At 43.5% G+C, this 16,696-nt stretch overlaps 1 protein-coding gene across 1 annotated transcript in view; it reads left to right on the top strand.

Moving 5' to 3' along the window:
- Positions 1 to 679: 679 nt before the first annotated feature.
- The window catches only part of JMY (junction mediating and regulatory protein, p53 cofactor), a 60,414-nt gene continuing 44,397 nt past the window's right edge, over positions 680 to 16,696 (top strand). Inside the window, exons 1-2 of the mRNA XM_042451346.1 lie at positions 680 to 1,075; positions 1,180 to 2,570. Coding sequence (XP_042307280.1) covers positions 1,674 to 2,570 — 897 coding nt within the window. The 5' untranslated portion in view covers positions 680 to 1,075; positions 1,180 to 1,673. The remainder of the gene's footprint in view (positions 1,076 to 1,179; positions 2,571 to 16,696) is intronic.

A 16,696-nucleotide genomic window follows, 5' to 3' on the forward strand; every position in this document is an offset into this window, starting at 1 on the left:
CCCAAAACTTTTACTGCCATGGCTCCCTGCTATGAAATTCTGGGAATTGTAGTTTGTTGGGGCCACAGAGCTTTTATTGCCATGGATTTGTGTTATTCTGGGAATTGTAGCTTGTTGAGGCCACATAACTTTTACTGCCATGGCTCCCTGCTATGAAATTCTGGGAATTGTAGTTTGTTGGGGCCACAGAGCTTTTATTGCCACGACTTCGTGTTATTCTGGCAATTGTAGCTTATTGGGGCCACATAACTTTTACTGCCATGGCTCCATGCTATGGCGTTCTGGAAATTGTAGTTTGCTAAGGCCCCAGAGCTTTAATGGCCACAGCGCCATGCTATGAAATTGTGCGAATTGTAGCTTGTTGGGCCCCCCAGAGCTTTAACTGCTATGGCTCCATGTTATGGAATTCTGGGAACTGCAGTTTGTTCTACAGCATGGAACCCGTGGCATTCTGGGGACTGTAGAAGCGGACTGTCCCCGCAGTGGGGATATGCAGCCTTGGCCAAAACGCCGACAAGAGTGCTGCGGGGATACAAAAGTAACCGCTCCAGCCACAACAAAACTACAGCTCCCAGGATGCCACAGCGGGGATCCGTGGCAGTTCAAAGCAGCGTCAAAGCGGATTATTCCTCAGCCCTTGTTTGTTATTGTGACTCATGAGAGAGAGAGAGAAAGAAAGGGGAGGGGAGAAGGAAGTCTGGCAAAGAGAGAGAAACCGGAGAAAGAGGGCAATCCGGTCGGTGAGGCAGGAGAGGAAAGCAGGAGGAGGAGGAAGGAAGGAAAGAAAGAAAGAAAGAAAGAAAGAAAGAAAGAAAGAAGGGCGCCCTTTCTGTTCTCTCTCTCTCTGGCCTGCCCTCGCCGTCTCTCGCCCTGGGAGCCCCGGGGCTGGCTGGCGTCGGAGAGGAGGAGTCTCTTTCTGCGCCAAAGGAAGGAGGGAAGGAGGAGGAGGAGGAGGAAAAGGAGAGAAAGGCTTCCCTTCCCGGTGGTGAGGCCGCAGCAGCAGCAGCAGCGGCGGAGAGAGTCCGAAAGGCCCCAGCGCTGGCCTCCTCCTCACTCGCCCCCGAGGCTTCTCAAGGTGCCCAGGGCCTCCATTTCAGCCGAGGAGGCCCTTAGGAGCCACCCCCCCCCCCTCGGGCTCTGCCTTGCAAGGAGCCAACAAAGCCAGGGAAGGGGGCCAAGGCAACGAGGAGGAGTCCCTGGCCTCTTGGCTGAGCCCCGCATCCCTCTCCTTCCCCTAAGGACTTCCGAAAATGGCTGGCGGTGGGCTCTGGTGACTCCAAGCGAGGAAGGGCTGCGGAAGGCAGAGCAACACAAAGCCCAGCGAAGGAGGCCAAGGCGAGGAGGAGGAGGAGGACTGAGGCACACAACAGCCACAACAACAACAACAGCCTCCTCGCACTCCTCTCTCTCCCAAGGCAAGGAGGAGGAGGAGGGGGGCCTCTTGGCTGAGCCCCCGGCAGCGGCCGCATCCCCTTCCCCCAGAAAGACTTCCTAAACTGGCTGGAGGAGGGCCCTGGTGACTCCAGGCAAAGGCGCGGGGGAGGAGGCCTCCTCTTCCTGGCTGACCTCTCCTCCGGCGCTGTCCGCATCCCTCTCTCCCCGTCAAGGCCTTCCCCAAATGGCGGGGGGTGGGCTGCGGTGAGGCCGAGGGTGGGTCGTGGTCGGGCTCCGCCATGAGCGCGCCTTTCCTGGCGGTGGAGGAGGCGCTGGAGGCGGACTGGGTGGCGGTGCGTCCGCAGGCCTTCCAGGAGCGGGAGCGGCCCAAGTTCGCCTTCATCGTGGCCTGGAACGAGATCGAGGGCAAGTTCGCCCTCACCTGCCACAACCGCACCGCCCAGAGGCAGCGCAGCGGCTCCAGGGAGCTCCGCAGGGGAAGCCCCCCGGCAGCGGCCCCCTCCAAGGCGCCTCTGCGCAAAGGCCCCCCGCCACCCCCGTCCTCTCCCTCGCAGGGCTCCCCGAGGAGCCAAGGCCCCGAAGCGGCCTCCCCGTCCCCTCGGAGCCCGGCCAAGGCCCCGCGGCCTCCTTGCAGCCCTGTGTCCGGCGCAGCGGAGGAGATGGAGCTCCTGGAGCTGGCCAAAGGGGAGCCCTCCAGGGGCCCTTCCTCTTCCAAAGAAACGGAGCCGCCGCCGCCGCCTCCACCACTGCACCCTCCTCCTCCTCCATCCTCCTCCTCCTCCCTTCCGCCGCCGGCTCCTGCTGCTTCTCCCTCCGGCGAGGAGTGCAGCTGGGCCGGGCTCTTCTCCTTCCAGGACCTGCGGGCCGTCCACCAGCAGCTCTGCTCGGTCAGCTCGGAGCTGGAGCCCTGCCTGCCGGCGCTCCCCGAGGAGCCTTCGGGGATGTGGACGGTGCTCTTCGGCTCCCCGGAGCTCTCCCGGGCCGAGATGGACGGCCTCTGCGCCCAGCTCCAGGTCTACCTGGGCCACTGCCTCGACACCTGCGGCTGGAAGATCCTCTCCCAGGTCCTCTTCGCCGAGGCCGACGACCCCGAGGAGTACTACCAGAGCCTCAGCGAGCTCCGGCAGAAGGGCTACGAGGAGGTCCTCCTCCGGGCCCGGAGGCGCATCCAGCAGGTGAGCAGGACCCCGGCGGCTTCATCATCATCATCGCCATTACCACCAGCATTGGCCTTTGCTGCATCCACACTAGAGAAATAAACCCGTTTGGTTCTGCTCGGGGCTCCACAAGAAACGCCAGCTCCCAGAATTCCATAGCCTTGAGCCAGACAACGAGTTAAAGCGGTGCCAAACCAGGTTATTTATCTATTGTGTGATGCAGGGATCCTCCTCCCACCTTCACCAAGGTCCAGAATGCAGAAACAACCCACCCTTGGGACCACTTTCACTGCCTCGGCTCAGTGCTAGGGAATTCTAAGGACAGTAGTTTGGTGAGGTCCAAAACACACTGCAGAAATAATCCACTTTGAGACTGCTTTAACTGCTCTGGCGCAATATTTTTATGTGACATTTAGCCTTCTCTACCAGAGAGTTCTAGTGCCACAATAAAACTGAAATTCCCAGGGTGCCCTAGCACTGAGCCAGGATGGTTAAAGTGGCCTTGAACTGGGTTGTTTCTGCCATGTGCTTTGGATCAAATCGTCTCCCCATCCTTCCCCTCTTCCCCTTCTTCAGCTAAAAGTTAGCAGCCCAGTCTTGGGGATTCCGGCTGTTTTTGTTGTGTGCCTTCAAGTCCTTTCCAATTTATGAGGACCATCTTTGTTGTTGTGCTGGGCCTTCAGGTCATTTCAGATTTATGAGGACTATGCTATTGTTGTGTGCCTTCAAGTCCTTTCTGGCTTATGAGGTCCATCTTTGTTGTTGTTGCTGTTGTTGCTGTGTGCTTTCAGGTCATTTCTGACTTACAGGGGACCACCTTTGTTATTGTGTGCCCTCAAGACATTTCCCACTTATGGCAACCACATTTGTTGTTGTTGTGTGCCTTCAAGTTGTTTCCAACTTATGGGGACCACATTTGTTGTTGTTGTTGTTGTTGTTGTGTCACCTCAAGTCATTTCCAATTTATGGGGACCACATTTGTTGTGTCTCTTCGACTCTTTTCTGGCTTCTAGTGACGACCGTTGATGTTCTTGTGTGCCTTCAAGTCATTTTCAACTTATGGCAACCGCATTTGTTGTTGTTATTGTGTCCCTTCAAGTCATTTTTGTTTTATTTTATTTTGTTTGTATGCTCTTTTCTCCCAGAAGGGATCCAAGGTGGCTCACAGATAAAAACACTTTAAAAAAACATTACAATAAAATTGAAAATCAGTTAAGGTAATCTAAAAACAGTATAAGATTAAAATAAAATATACAAAAGTTAAGAGGCATGACTAATGGCCAAAGGCAAAACTAATTTCCAACTTATGGAGACCACCTTTGCTGTTCCTGTGTGCCTTCAAATCATTTCCCAACTTATGGCAATTCTAAGGTGAACCTATTACAGTTTGTTCAAAGAGGTTTGCCATTACCTTCCCCTGAGGCTGAGAAGATGTGACTCACCCAGGGAGTCTCCATGGCCAAGCTGAGACTCAAACCTTGGTCTCCAGAGACAGAGTCCAGTGCTCATGCTACACTGGAGACTACCTTTATGGCACCTGTACAGGGACGTAGCTAGGATTTTAGGAAGGGGGGGGTCCAGACTAAGTGCCACCATTATAATGGGGCTTGAGTGCGGCGGCGCAGCAGCACACACCATTCATTTTTCTAATGGAAGGGGGGGTCCGGACCCCCAGATCCCCCCCCCCCCGGCTACATCCCTGACCTGTATCTTGGTGCCTTTTGGCCTATTCTTGCTCTCAACTAGAGGGGGCCCAATGCACTAAAAGTATTGATTGATTTATGTGTTGACTCACAACTGGAGAATTGATTCAGTGGATCTACTCGATTTGGGAGTAACTAACAGGATTCCAGCCTTCACCTTGCACTGGGTACATTAGCCAGGTGTGCTGTGGGACACTATTCCTAATAGTAGGAAGCAGACTGTCTTATTATGAGGTTTTCTTGGCAAGATTTGTTCAGAGGAGGTTTGCCCTTGCCTCCCCCCCCTGAGGCTGAGAGCATGTGACCTGCCCAGCGTCACCCAGTGGGTTTCATGAACCTTGATCTCCAGAGTCATAGTCCAATACTTGAACCACTATGCCACATTGGCTCACCTTGAGCATTCTTGGAGGTAAGTCACACTAAATGTAGTGTAACTTATTCTCAATATAACTTGTCATTGGATTTCAGCCTCCCCCTTTCCCCCGCAGCATATTTTTCCAATAAAATATTTATCTACAGGGGAAATAAAATTTTATGCAGATAGCAGCTCACAGCCCACACCTCTGCATTTTTATGAGAAGTGTTTCCATTCATTCAGATTCGCAAGAGGTCAAGATTTTGGGATCAAGGACCAATTGTATCTTTCCAGCTCCCACTGGAAAGATTTTCCATATTTAAGTGGCAGGATCAGAGCAAAAGAAAAGTGCCACCTTTATGGCAGCTATATTTTGGCACCTTTTGGCCTCAGTTCTGTTCTTGCTCCCAACTAAAGGAACCCCAGCCTTCACCTTGGATTTGCCAGGTATTATTCCAAATAGTAGGAAGCAGATTGTTAAAAATAAGTCAAAGCTGAAGTGTTTGGGCCTAATGTTTACATAAGAAGAGAAACTCAGGCATACAGCCAATCCTTATTAAAAACATTCTTTAGATTCTAGTTGGTTTTAGATACATCAGATAAAAGTGCTGAGTAGGTGTATGATTGTCACAATCATCCATTTGTAATAGGGCCTGAACTTCTGTAGATATTTTCCTCCACTTAGGATGAAATCTTATCTTCTCTGAGGTTAATGAGGACAGTAAATAGTGAATGGTGTGAAGTAGTAGTGTCAAAGGATCAAAGTTTTATCCAGATGATCTGACATAAGGGTGTTTTGTACTTTTGTGTGTAGATACTTCAATGTCTGGAGTGTTGTAGCTTTTATAAGGCTTTACATATGTTTCGTAAAGAGAGATGGGGATAAATATTACTGATTGCATTAGTATTTCATGACAAGTGTTTGCTCAGCAGGCTTCTTGCATATAACTTTGAAGCACAAGATGAATGCTTGTTGAAGGACAGAAGCCATGAATGTCATGTTTGACTTGAATTGGATGTGATACACACTTCCCTACCTTGGTGGTCTCTGTGTTGGGACTGCTGTTCCCATCAGCCCCAGGCAGTATGGCCAGTGATGGTGGAAACTATAGCCCCAAATATCTAGAGGACACCAGATTGTTCAAAGTTGTTCTAGAATTCTGGTCTTCATTTACTAGACAGAGACATTGGTGTAACATGCTTCTTGAAAGCCACTTTGGACTTTTTTTTAATAGGAAAAGGGGATAAAAATGATTGACATAATTTTAAAAAAATCTTGCTGTTCTCTCTCTCTCTCTCTCTCTCTCTCTCTCTGTGTGTGTGTGTGTGTGTGTGTGTGTGTTAGCCAGTGTCAGGGTGTTGATTTTATAGTTGACCTGGAAAAGAAGCATTGCCAAGGTATGGACCTCTTTTGCCTAAGTTCAGACTGTATTGCTTAGAACAGACAAACTCACTGTATAGAATTGTATCCCAGTACAAACCTATGATATGTAAGAAATACAGCTGGCCTTCCATATTGGCAGTTTTGACTCTTGAGGATTTGATTAATATGTTATCTCTAGAAATCTCTAGGTCCTCCAGCATGACTCTGTGGTCGACTTGTGCTGCAAGCTGACCATATTGCTGTGCTGGAGGAACTAGAGAGTCTTAGAGGAGTGCTATATGAGGTTAAAAACATTAATTTGTAGTTTTTCCACTTTCACAGGGCTCTGTTCTCCTTTGTGCCTTCTCTGTTCTGTCTAGCATAGCGGTAGGGAACATTTGGCTCTCCAGATGTTTTAGCCCACAAATATCTGGGAGAGCCCAACACATTTGGAAGGTCAAAAACATCTCCACTACTGCTGTACTACAGAAGGCAGCAGATAATCCCATTTTGTATTTCTTTTTTGCATTAGGATCATGTGACAGTGCAGATGTACAAATTTGCAAAACAATTTCGTCATAGGTACATTCTTATGCTATGAGTAAATACCAAGCTTCACTTATTTCTTTTGAATTGTTTCACAAAGGACCATCTAGGATGATAGAAGATGGAGCTGGGAAAATCCCAGACACTTGGTTCTCTAGGTGCCTTAAAATATGATACTGTACTGACAGTTTTTAAAGAGAAATTTTGCAGTCTTGGATGACAGACATGTAAACCATATCCTCACATCCTCAGGAAAATTCCACAAGTCTGATGTAGTTCTGAGCTATACAAACATTCTGAGAAAGAGAAAATGTGGTTACATTCATGAATAGGTGGGATGCTAAGCAATAAAGGTAAATGGGTAGTAAAAAATACCTGAGGCCAGATCCTCCCTAAATAAGTGAGGTAACCTATGATGTAGATATGACCCAACTGGTAAACTATTATGCTTAAATGCATTTTAGCCATCTCATCCTATGGCGGGTAAATCAAGTCATTACTGCCAGTAAAAAATATGTGATGTCAATAACTTTGTTGGTATATGCTATGTAAACTGACCTGTCCTTAATTAAAAGGTGTTTCATATTTAAGAAAGGAGATAATTTAGGTAGCTTGCTTTGTTCCCTGTGGTTCTCAGGTTTCTCTTGTCTCTTTCGTGTTTGTTAGTGGCCTTCTCTGAAACAAGAAGCTCATATCTCACTTGACTTAAGTTATTCCATGATAATGGAACAACAGATGACAGGCATTTAATATTAATGTGTAATCCTGATGCAGAGGTTTTCCACACTTCAGGATGGGGATTTGATTCTCTTCCTGAAATGTGAACCTGCTGAGCTCATGCGTTTCATACATATTTTCTTTCATGTTACAGTACTTTTGCCATCTGTACTTTAAAGTGGCCAGAGATGAAGGGTGAGATGTTCAATCATAGCAGTGGCATATTTAAAAATCCTACTAGGACTTTCAAAGGGGATCTAAAAGTTGATATGGTTCTAAAGTCAGTTATCTTTGAGCCCCAGTTTTGGGAAAAGAGCAGGATACAAACAACAAAAACTACAACAACCATAATAATATCTTTTATTAGCATAAAATAAATGAAACTCTAATTCTTATATCAAAACTTTTTATAACTGACAGATTTTGCTAGAAATTCAGTTTACTGGAATGAGGTGAGCAGAGAGACAAGCTAGACAGGAAGACTATTTTTCCATTATATTGACACTGCTAGTCTTTTGCTAAATTGATCAAAATATAATCTATCTGAATTCCGTAAGATTTAATATTTGTTTTGGTTAGTACCGAATTGGAATTCTGTGTGTAATATTTCTAATCTTCTGCAATAATTCTGATAATGCACTAGAATCCAGAGTAAAAATGTTCTCAAAATTATTTTGAGAACTCTTTTGTACTTAAACGTTTAACTGATTTCTTAAATAATAATATGACCAACATAAATTTGCTTGAAACATCTGGTTTGACAAATGCTTCTGTGCTGAAGTACTGTAGTGCTAAATGTTCTTAAATATTGTATATTCTTGACTACTCAACTACAAGTCAACCTTACGTATAATTCTCTTTCAGTGTAGCCATAAACTGAATATTCTTGACATCCTCAGTATATAACTGCTTCCATGTTATCTCTTAGATCCTGGGATTATAAGGGGTTTTCTGCTATCTAATGTACAGTCTGATAGGCAAACAAACTAGCTGCCACTGAATTTGAATGAAGATGATTGATAATAGTTTATGTCAGATTAGATGGTTAGTCTTCTGCAACCATCCCAAATAAGATATTTCATGTAGGAAAAAAACAATAACCCATTGCTTTACTGTTGATATCACAGTAGAACAAGTATTTCATTTTGATGTGAAAATTATGTTGATACATATTTTAAGTCAGATCGTATGGTTTAACTGTGCCTAGATTAGAGATGGAAGATAGTAAGAAGTCCAAGAAAAAGTTTCTCCCAACAGTTTCTTTATAGTTGCATAAAGACTTGTATGTTTTTATATACTAATTAAAAAACAATTAAATTAACTATTCCATTTAAATAGTTCACCTACTGAATTTCCATGACCACTGTTTTAAAGCATATTTAAAACAGAAAACTTGAGAAAATATGAGAGATCCCAGATTTTAGTGCGTTCTCCTGTGGCACTACATTTATGAAGGCCTTGGCTTGAATCATGTGGCAAAAAGTTGTTTTCAGTGTGATGTGATGTGCTTTTATCTTTTTAATTATGTTTTAGATATGTTTTAAGAGAGTTGTTTAATTATTTTTAAATTTTTATATAGTAAAACTTTAGCTGAATTTTGAAATAGTTGTTAATTTGCCTTGAATCTTGTGCTGGGAGAAATTAGTCACTATGTGTCAAAGTTGACTTAAAGGTAGTTAACAACAACTGTAACTAAATAAATGTGTGGATGCATTCTGTAGAAATGGTTTTACAGGTACGCTTACCCATATGTGTTGAATTTCACATGATTTGGATTGTAGGTTAATAGAAACCTGGCTTGCTTTTTAAACTTTCTATTTCCAAGGAGTGTAGAACCTTTATTTAGGGACTAATGTATAAATAACTGGGAAGTACTGTAGTCATCTCAGAAAGACAAAGTTTACTCTGTTTATATGTCATAATAATTCAGACTTCTCCGTTTGGTCTACACATATAGACCATTACAATTGTTGTAGTACAATGTCTTATTCAACTGAGCCTACACAAACTGGGTGCCTTCCAGACAAGTTGGACTATAAATCTCATGGCCCCCAGCATAGTTCTTGCTATGGATGATGGGAGCTGCAGTCCAGTATAACTAAAGACCCCAGATTTGGAAAGATAGGATTTATTTTGAGCTGTTCAACAGTGGAATATGCTGCCTTGGAATATGGTGGAATCTCCTTTTTGCAGGTTTTTAAACAGACTGGATGGCCATTTATCAGGGGTGCTTTCATTGTGTATTCCTGCATGGCAGTGGGTTGGACTGGATGGCCCTTCTGCTCTCTTCCAATTTTGTGATTCTGTGTATTATATCAGAAGCATGCAAAAAGAGATACTTTTGTGTGTGCGCACACAGACATATGTGGGGGTTTAGCACATTTTGGTAGGCATCTATGAGTAGTTATGAGATTGCAAGCCAGACATACGATATTGTTTTTGGAGGTGGCATAGTCAAACATAGCTACAGTGACAGTACTGTGTCATCATAGTTATGTGTAATAATACAGGATCTTGGCCTTTATTTATATGCATCTTTGGAATTTATATTTGTGGTTGTTAATGACTGAATGTGAACCCCCCCCCCCCCAAATAAAAAGACCTACACTTTCAGCCTAGTAGAAGGGCAGTGTCATGAAACCTGGGATTCTCAGGTAATGAGCAAACAATACTGATATTAAGGTGAGAGTGCTACAGCTTAACAAAAGATCTTGTGCTTTACATGTAGAAGCTCCCTGCATCAATCACTGCTTTTTTGCAAATAAAAGATCTTAATAGGAAGAGTAAGATTTCCACCTGGAAAGCAGTTGTTATTGCAGATAGTACCTGGCAGGATGATCTGACACACTAGGGCAAGAATAGAAAGCTACTAACAGTTGTGCACAAGACCAGGAAGGAATGTGTAAGTGAGTATTTGTAAGGCCAAACCATGTTTTAGGTTTGTGTCTGACCTGGTACAAGTTTCAAGCTGCTTGATAGTTTCATAGAAGGCAAATCAGTGGTAAGCCATTTGTGAATGCTCAGATTTGATAGTTATGTACACATACATATGAACAATGTAGCGTTGAGGAAAATGTTGTAAAGTTAACAATGGTAGGATAGTACCTTGTGGTCTGATCTACATATAATTTAAGCCCGAGCAGTTGGGTTTAAGATACTTAAAGCTTTTCTATTTATTCTCTGACTGCTGTGCTCTTGTTGCAGCAATTGTTAGTGTAGTATGTGGGCGTACAAAATGTGTGCATATGGCATTACAGTGTTTTAATCACTCTTAATATTTTCTAATATCCTGAGTACAGTTGCTTGTTACCACTGTTGTGTGCTGTACTGTTTTAGGTAAATATAATTTTCATGACTCCCCTCTCACTAATTGGCAATTTAGTGTAATATATGTGTAGCTTTCCTGTGCATATGGTATTAAAATGTTGCTTTGAAATTTAATCTGTAGATGTTTTTTCCACAGCTAACACAACTTTAGACCTGTAATTCACTAGCGTTTCAGTCACAGAATCTAATAGCTTCCTTGACCCAGGTGTGGCCATATTAAAAATTCAAAACTTCATTTGGGAGACAAGAAAGCTAGTAAGCTTGCAAAGTTAGGCATTTCAAACTGATACATGTTTAAGGACAGTGATCTCATTTCTTTATCTTATCAGATAATAGCTGACTATACCTTTCCTCTTACTTAGACTTCCTTTCTCCCCTTGCTTAATTTTAACTTTTTAATAAATTGGTTTGTTAACAGGAAGTGCTTAGCCTCTTTCTGTGCTTGAAGCCATGATGACACACACAAGTCTGACAGGCTTGGCACGTCTGAGGTGTGGGATTCTGGTCTATCTGCTTGGACAGGTTTTATTATTAAAGGTGGAGCAGGTGGAGACTGCTCAGGAGAACAGTTGCCTTCTTTTCAGATTGTTTATGCATAGGAGCCAAACATGGGCTGCTCAGTAATCACATGGTTGACTCCATCTTGGGTCTTTAAAATGCTTGAATAAGAACTGTGATAAATATAACTTTAAGCTTTCCAGTATTTCCATATATTAGTTAACAATGTAACAGGTGAGAAAAGAAGTAATTTTACTTTAAACAATAATCATTGTGCTTCTTGTTTATTAGCATACTTTGTTAAAGGAACAGTACTTTTACTGAGGATTAATAATTTCATCCACACTAAAAGGAATGTAGAATACAGGCTGATGGGATATTCAAGGCCTTAGGTGTTTTTGTATAGCTTGTGTCGATCTCAGATATCCAAAATACAGATTAATTTGTTGTTGTTTCTTCAGAGTGACTGTATGTTATTCCAGGTGTTGGTGCTATCTCATATTGGTATGTGCACTCAGATTTATAACTTTTTCACACGTGGAGGAATGTAGTCCCATCCCAGAAGAAGAAGAAAGTGGGGCCAATTCGAAAATGAATGCCATTACATGCCGCCTCATCACACGCAAAGACAAATAGCATCCATCCAAAGGAGACAGCATTGCCAATATGAATGAAATCATCACATGCCTATGCTTTCTCTTGCGAATTAATGTGATGTCAGGGAGGGAGGACAGAATTGTGTCTGGGGAGGATTTTTCATTTCTGCCCTCCCCTCCAGTGACAGCTGGCCAGAAAGGAACAGGCAGGAGGCATGCTGAGTGTCCTCACTGCCTTTTCCTTCCTGGTTATGGGGCCAGGCAGATGAGAGAGGCAGTCAGGGAGAGAGGTTGGCTGGACTGCTCCCACCTTCCCTGGCGTCACCAGCAGAGAAGCCCTCCTTCTGGACATGCAGACACCAGGCTAAAGAGAGGTGGAAGGAGGGAGTGAAGGGCCGGGTGCCCCCAGAAAGAGTCTTCAGCTGCCCAGAAGGAGGCAGCCTTGGTCCTCCTTTGCTGGTGCTGCTGGTGCTGCTGAAAATGTGCTCTGCTGTCCTGGGACTGGGCAGGGAGGCAGGGAAGCTGAAGGCAGAGGTGCCCCCGCCAGGATGGAGCTGAACTGAGCTCCATTCCAGCAATGGATTACCCCCGCAACGTGAGCCTGGGGCTGGGCAACACCTCCCTCCAGGGGCCAGGGCTGTCCCCTGGGTCCCCCTGGGTCTACTTGGCAGGGTGAGTGGCGGTGCTGATGACGCTGAGACTTATCAGGGAATGGGCTGGTGATAGTGGCAGTGCTGAGGTGCGGATCTTAAATTCCTCTGGAGAATACAGGGAGCAGAGCCACAGGGAGAGAAATGGCAGGGTCATGGGGTGTTTCTAGCAAAGCCAACGCAAGGGTGATCCAGACATGTGTTCCATACCAGGCAAAATTGAATTGACTATAATTTTAGAGTGGAGCAGGGTTTATAACTTCAGTGTTTCTCTGAATTTACCTAAACCTGGAATAACCCTGGATTGACTCTGGAATGCATTCCGATTGCATTTTGCGAATTAATGTGAAACACCATGATTTACCCTGCATTGACTCTGGAATGACCCTGGGACAAACATCCAATTCTCCCTGTGTGAAAACGTCCTTAGTATTGTTTTCATTGTGGATTTCAAGAGCAGCTTTGAGGAAGATTACAAGGCAATGATATAAATCAGGCATATGTAATTGAGCCAGGAGTTTTAGGCGGGATACATACCATCAAAAAGAGGTGCCTCCTTGGCGCCTCTCTTTCCTGCGCCAGGAGCACTGCAGCATACAAATTGCGTGGCGCTGCTGTGCAGGAAAAAAGGAGCCCAAAAAGACGGCTCTATTTGCGGTGCCACAAAGTGCCAGGAACGGGGCTGTTGCGTCGCAGCTCGCAGCGCCGTTTGGAGGCTATGCAGCTGTGACGTAACCATAATGCGCCGCGTCTGGCAGGTGCACTACAGCTGTGGCGCCCTCATCACATGCGAGGGCTGCCAGGCGTGTGGGCGCTCCTTAGTCTGTTTAAATACATCTAGTGTTTTCAATTCTTTATGGTTTTACACAGACTGTGGTACAAACAGATTAAACAATTTAGCAAGATGAAATAGGTTAAAAGGGCAAAGGTTTTAAACCATTTATGTGGGCCACACTTTTGCAAGTGATATCACATCTAGTTTGTGCTGATTGGCAGGGGTCTATGTTAAGGAAAAACAACATCGAATTTATGTTTCCTTTGTGCTTCAGGCAAACTTCCTGCAAGTCTGCTATTGGAAGGTTGTGGTGCATTTCAGGGTCCTAGGTCTGATACAGTGAGCTTTTTCTTATAATTTTTGTACAAATTATTCCTCATGTCTTGAAATAAGTGACACTTCTCCTTCCCATGACCTTTCTGGTTGCTGGTAGAAAGGCAGAGATTTCCTGACATAGCCTAAAGTTATTAATGGCTGATGCAAAGCTATAGTTCTTCCATTTATCATATTTTTGAATCTAAACAGTTCTCTTCCTACACAGTGTGTAGTACTTCAAGTTATTCCTTTTTACTGAGCTACACATAGGCAGCTTTTTAAATAGCGTCCCATAATTCTCCATTCCAGTGGTCATTATGGTTGCTAGGATTTTTTCCATGTTGTCATCAAGCTGTGCTAACATGCCTACTTTGGTCCAGGCACAGGGAAGTGTGTTACATGGCCACCAGTCATAGTGGAACCCTCTATCCTTTGTGTGCATATGTATTATTATTACTACTACTACTACTACTACTACTATGCTTTATTTATATAGTGCTGTAGATTTGCACAGCACTGTACATACAAACAATAAAATAGATACAAGTAAACCTGTCCATGGCGTACAATCTACAAAATAGTAGCGGAATACATATAAATAATACATAGCAATACAGGAAAGGGTTCAATAAAACAGGCAACCAATTAAAAATGTCAAATAGCAAATAATAGTCACGCAGTGCCTGGGAATGTTTCTCTGAACAGGATGGTCTTCAACTCAGTTTTGAAACTAGTTAAAGAAGTGATGAGCCGTGTTCGTGGGGGAAGGAGGTTCCAAGAGTGAGGGGCAGCAAGTGAAAAGGGATGAATCCGGGACGGGGCAGAGAAAATCCTGGGCTGAGACAGCAGACCTTGACTACCAGAACGGAGGGCCTGAGCGAGAAGGTGAGGAGAAAGAAGGTTTGATAGATAAGGAGGGGCCAGCCCATGGAGGGCTTTAAAAGTCAACAACAGGAGCTTATACTGACTATGGAAAGGGAGGGGGAGCCAGTGAAGGGATGCCAACAAAGGAGAGATATGGTCGGAACGGTGGGCAGATGTAATAATGCGTGCTGCAGCTGAATGCTGGATAGAAATTAAAGGACGGGTGGTGAGAAAGAGGAAGCCCAGCTAGAAGGATGTTACAGAAATCAAGTTGTGATACCACTAGGGCATGGACCAGAATCTTGGCAATAGAGGCAGAGAGATATGGTCGGATTTTGGCAGTATTGTATAAAAACAATCCACATGCCTTAGCTGTGGTCTGGATCTGGGGGATACACGACAGAGAAGAATAAAAAATAAAACCAAGACTACAGGCCTGATGGACTGGTTGAATAGAAATGTTATCAACAGAAACAGAAAAGGAGTGTTGAAGAGTAGACTTAGGTGGAAAAACGAGAAGCTCCGTTTTGGACATATTGAGCTTCATGTGTGTTTGTGTGTGGTGATGGTTTCCCCTTTTTGAGCCTAGTGGTAGCAATGCTGGTGTCAGTCAAGAAATAGTTTATTTGTATAGGATAGAAGTGGCCCTCCAATCGTTTCAACATTTGCAACCCTCAATATTGGCTGTGCTAGCCAAGACTGATGGGAGTTGCAGTTGAAGAACATATGAAAGGCTACAAATTCCCCACTTCCTGTTCTACAGACTGTTGTTTCTCTGTAAAAACAAGGATTTCTCTTTAAAAACAACAAAAAGTCTGATTTTTTGAAAAAAAAAGACACAAACTTTATTTGGTATGAGCTTTAATGGACTACAGCCTAATTTATCAGTTGTACCATTTTGTTCTTTTTTGTTGCATCATTCAAAATTATTCTTTCTCTTTGCTCCTCCAAGGAAAATATATCTCTTTAGTGTAAGTGAGCTGTCATTTCTCTGAACCACATGTCTTCATCCATGGAACTGTCATTTCTTCTTTAACATTTTTGGGGGGGTGGGTGGGGTCTAACAAAAATCAAATAAATCAAAAAGAATCTTTGGTTTCTTTCCAAGATTACCTACATTAAAATATATTATGGCTGTAGGATCTCATTTTTTGGACTGTTTTGACCCAAACTTAGCTGCTCCTGCAGTATTTAATCATGTTGTCATGTAAGCTATTGTTCTGAAATACTGACATCTATAATATGTTTTATATGTTAATATGAACTCCTCTAGCAAAGGCCTGTAAAAGAATTTTTTTGCATAATCCTGTGTGAAGGGCAGTGATGGCACTAACAATCTTCAAGAAATATCTGTCAGTTGATTACTTAAAGCATCCAAGGGATGGACTCCCACATTTTCCCAAGGATGCATGTATAAATTGTTGCATATACTTATGAAGTACATGTGCTGCACACATATTATTTCAAGCCCTGAATGAAGGATGATTCATCCAGGGCTTCATTAATCAGGGGAAGAAATTGAAAGGAGCATTTATTCCTGAAGATGAATAAAAAGGCAATGGAGTTCTGTGTTACCTTCCACAAATATATTGAACCTTCTGTTGCTCTTTTGATTGTGGTGAGGTTGCAGTGTTGCTTGATTATAGCTTGAGTTGTACAGGAGAATGATACATTCATAATCCTGTGAATTTTCTGTGTTTTGCTAGTCAGTGTTTCCAAAGCCATGTTCAGGTGATTACAAGGAATGAAGTTTTAAAATTTATTTCAGCTCTCTTTGTGACTGTTGGTAGGAGAGATAGTACCAGTTTCCCCACAGGTTTGGAAATAATGTTCTTATACAGTCTAAGACATCACTGATCATAGATTCATGTTCAGTTTGCAGTCTATTATAACCCTTAAATGATTGTTACAAGTACTGCTGCCAATACTGTTGTCTTGTAGTTCTGGTTCTTCTTAGAGCTAGTGATGCTTCATACTTCACTGCAAGCAAGCTGTTGAAATGCAACACTATGTTTGGAATTGCAGTTCACCAGTGGGAGGATTTATATGTTCATAAAAGGATATTTGAAGAGATGGGCATATCTTGTTTCTCACATGAACAAAGTGTGCAGTTTAGAATTATCCTTAGACCATAAACTTACAAGAAATAGTAGACAATTTTAAACATTATCATTTAACAAAGAACTGTGGATATTACAAAACAAAAGTGCACTTAGTATAAAAACTATGTATCATGGAAGTTCAATGAATGCTACTTGTTCAGTAAAATCAGGTCAAAAAGTCTAGAACTAACAATATATCAGTGTTGAATACAGCTGCTTAAGTGAATATGCTTAGTGCCGTGCATCGGGGTTACGCTATACATTTGTTTAAAGCTAATTCACACTTAATGAACAAATTGTAATTAGGGCATTGTGAACAGACTTTGGGCTTAC

This window comes from Sceloporus undulatus, chromosome 2, assembly GCF_019175285.1.
Source record: "Sceloporus undulatus isolate JIND9_A2432 ecotype Alabama chromosome 2, SceUnd_v1.1, whole genome shotgun sequence".
In the NCBI taxonomy this organism is placed as follows: Eukaryota; Metazoa; Chordata; class Lepidosauria; order Squamata; family Phrynosomatidae; genus Sceloporus; species Sceloporus undulatus.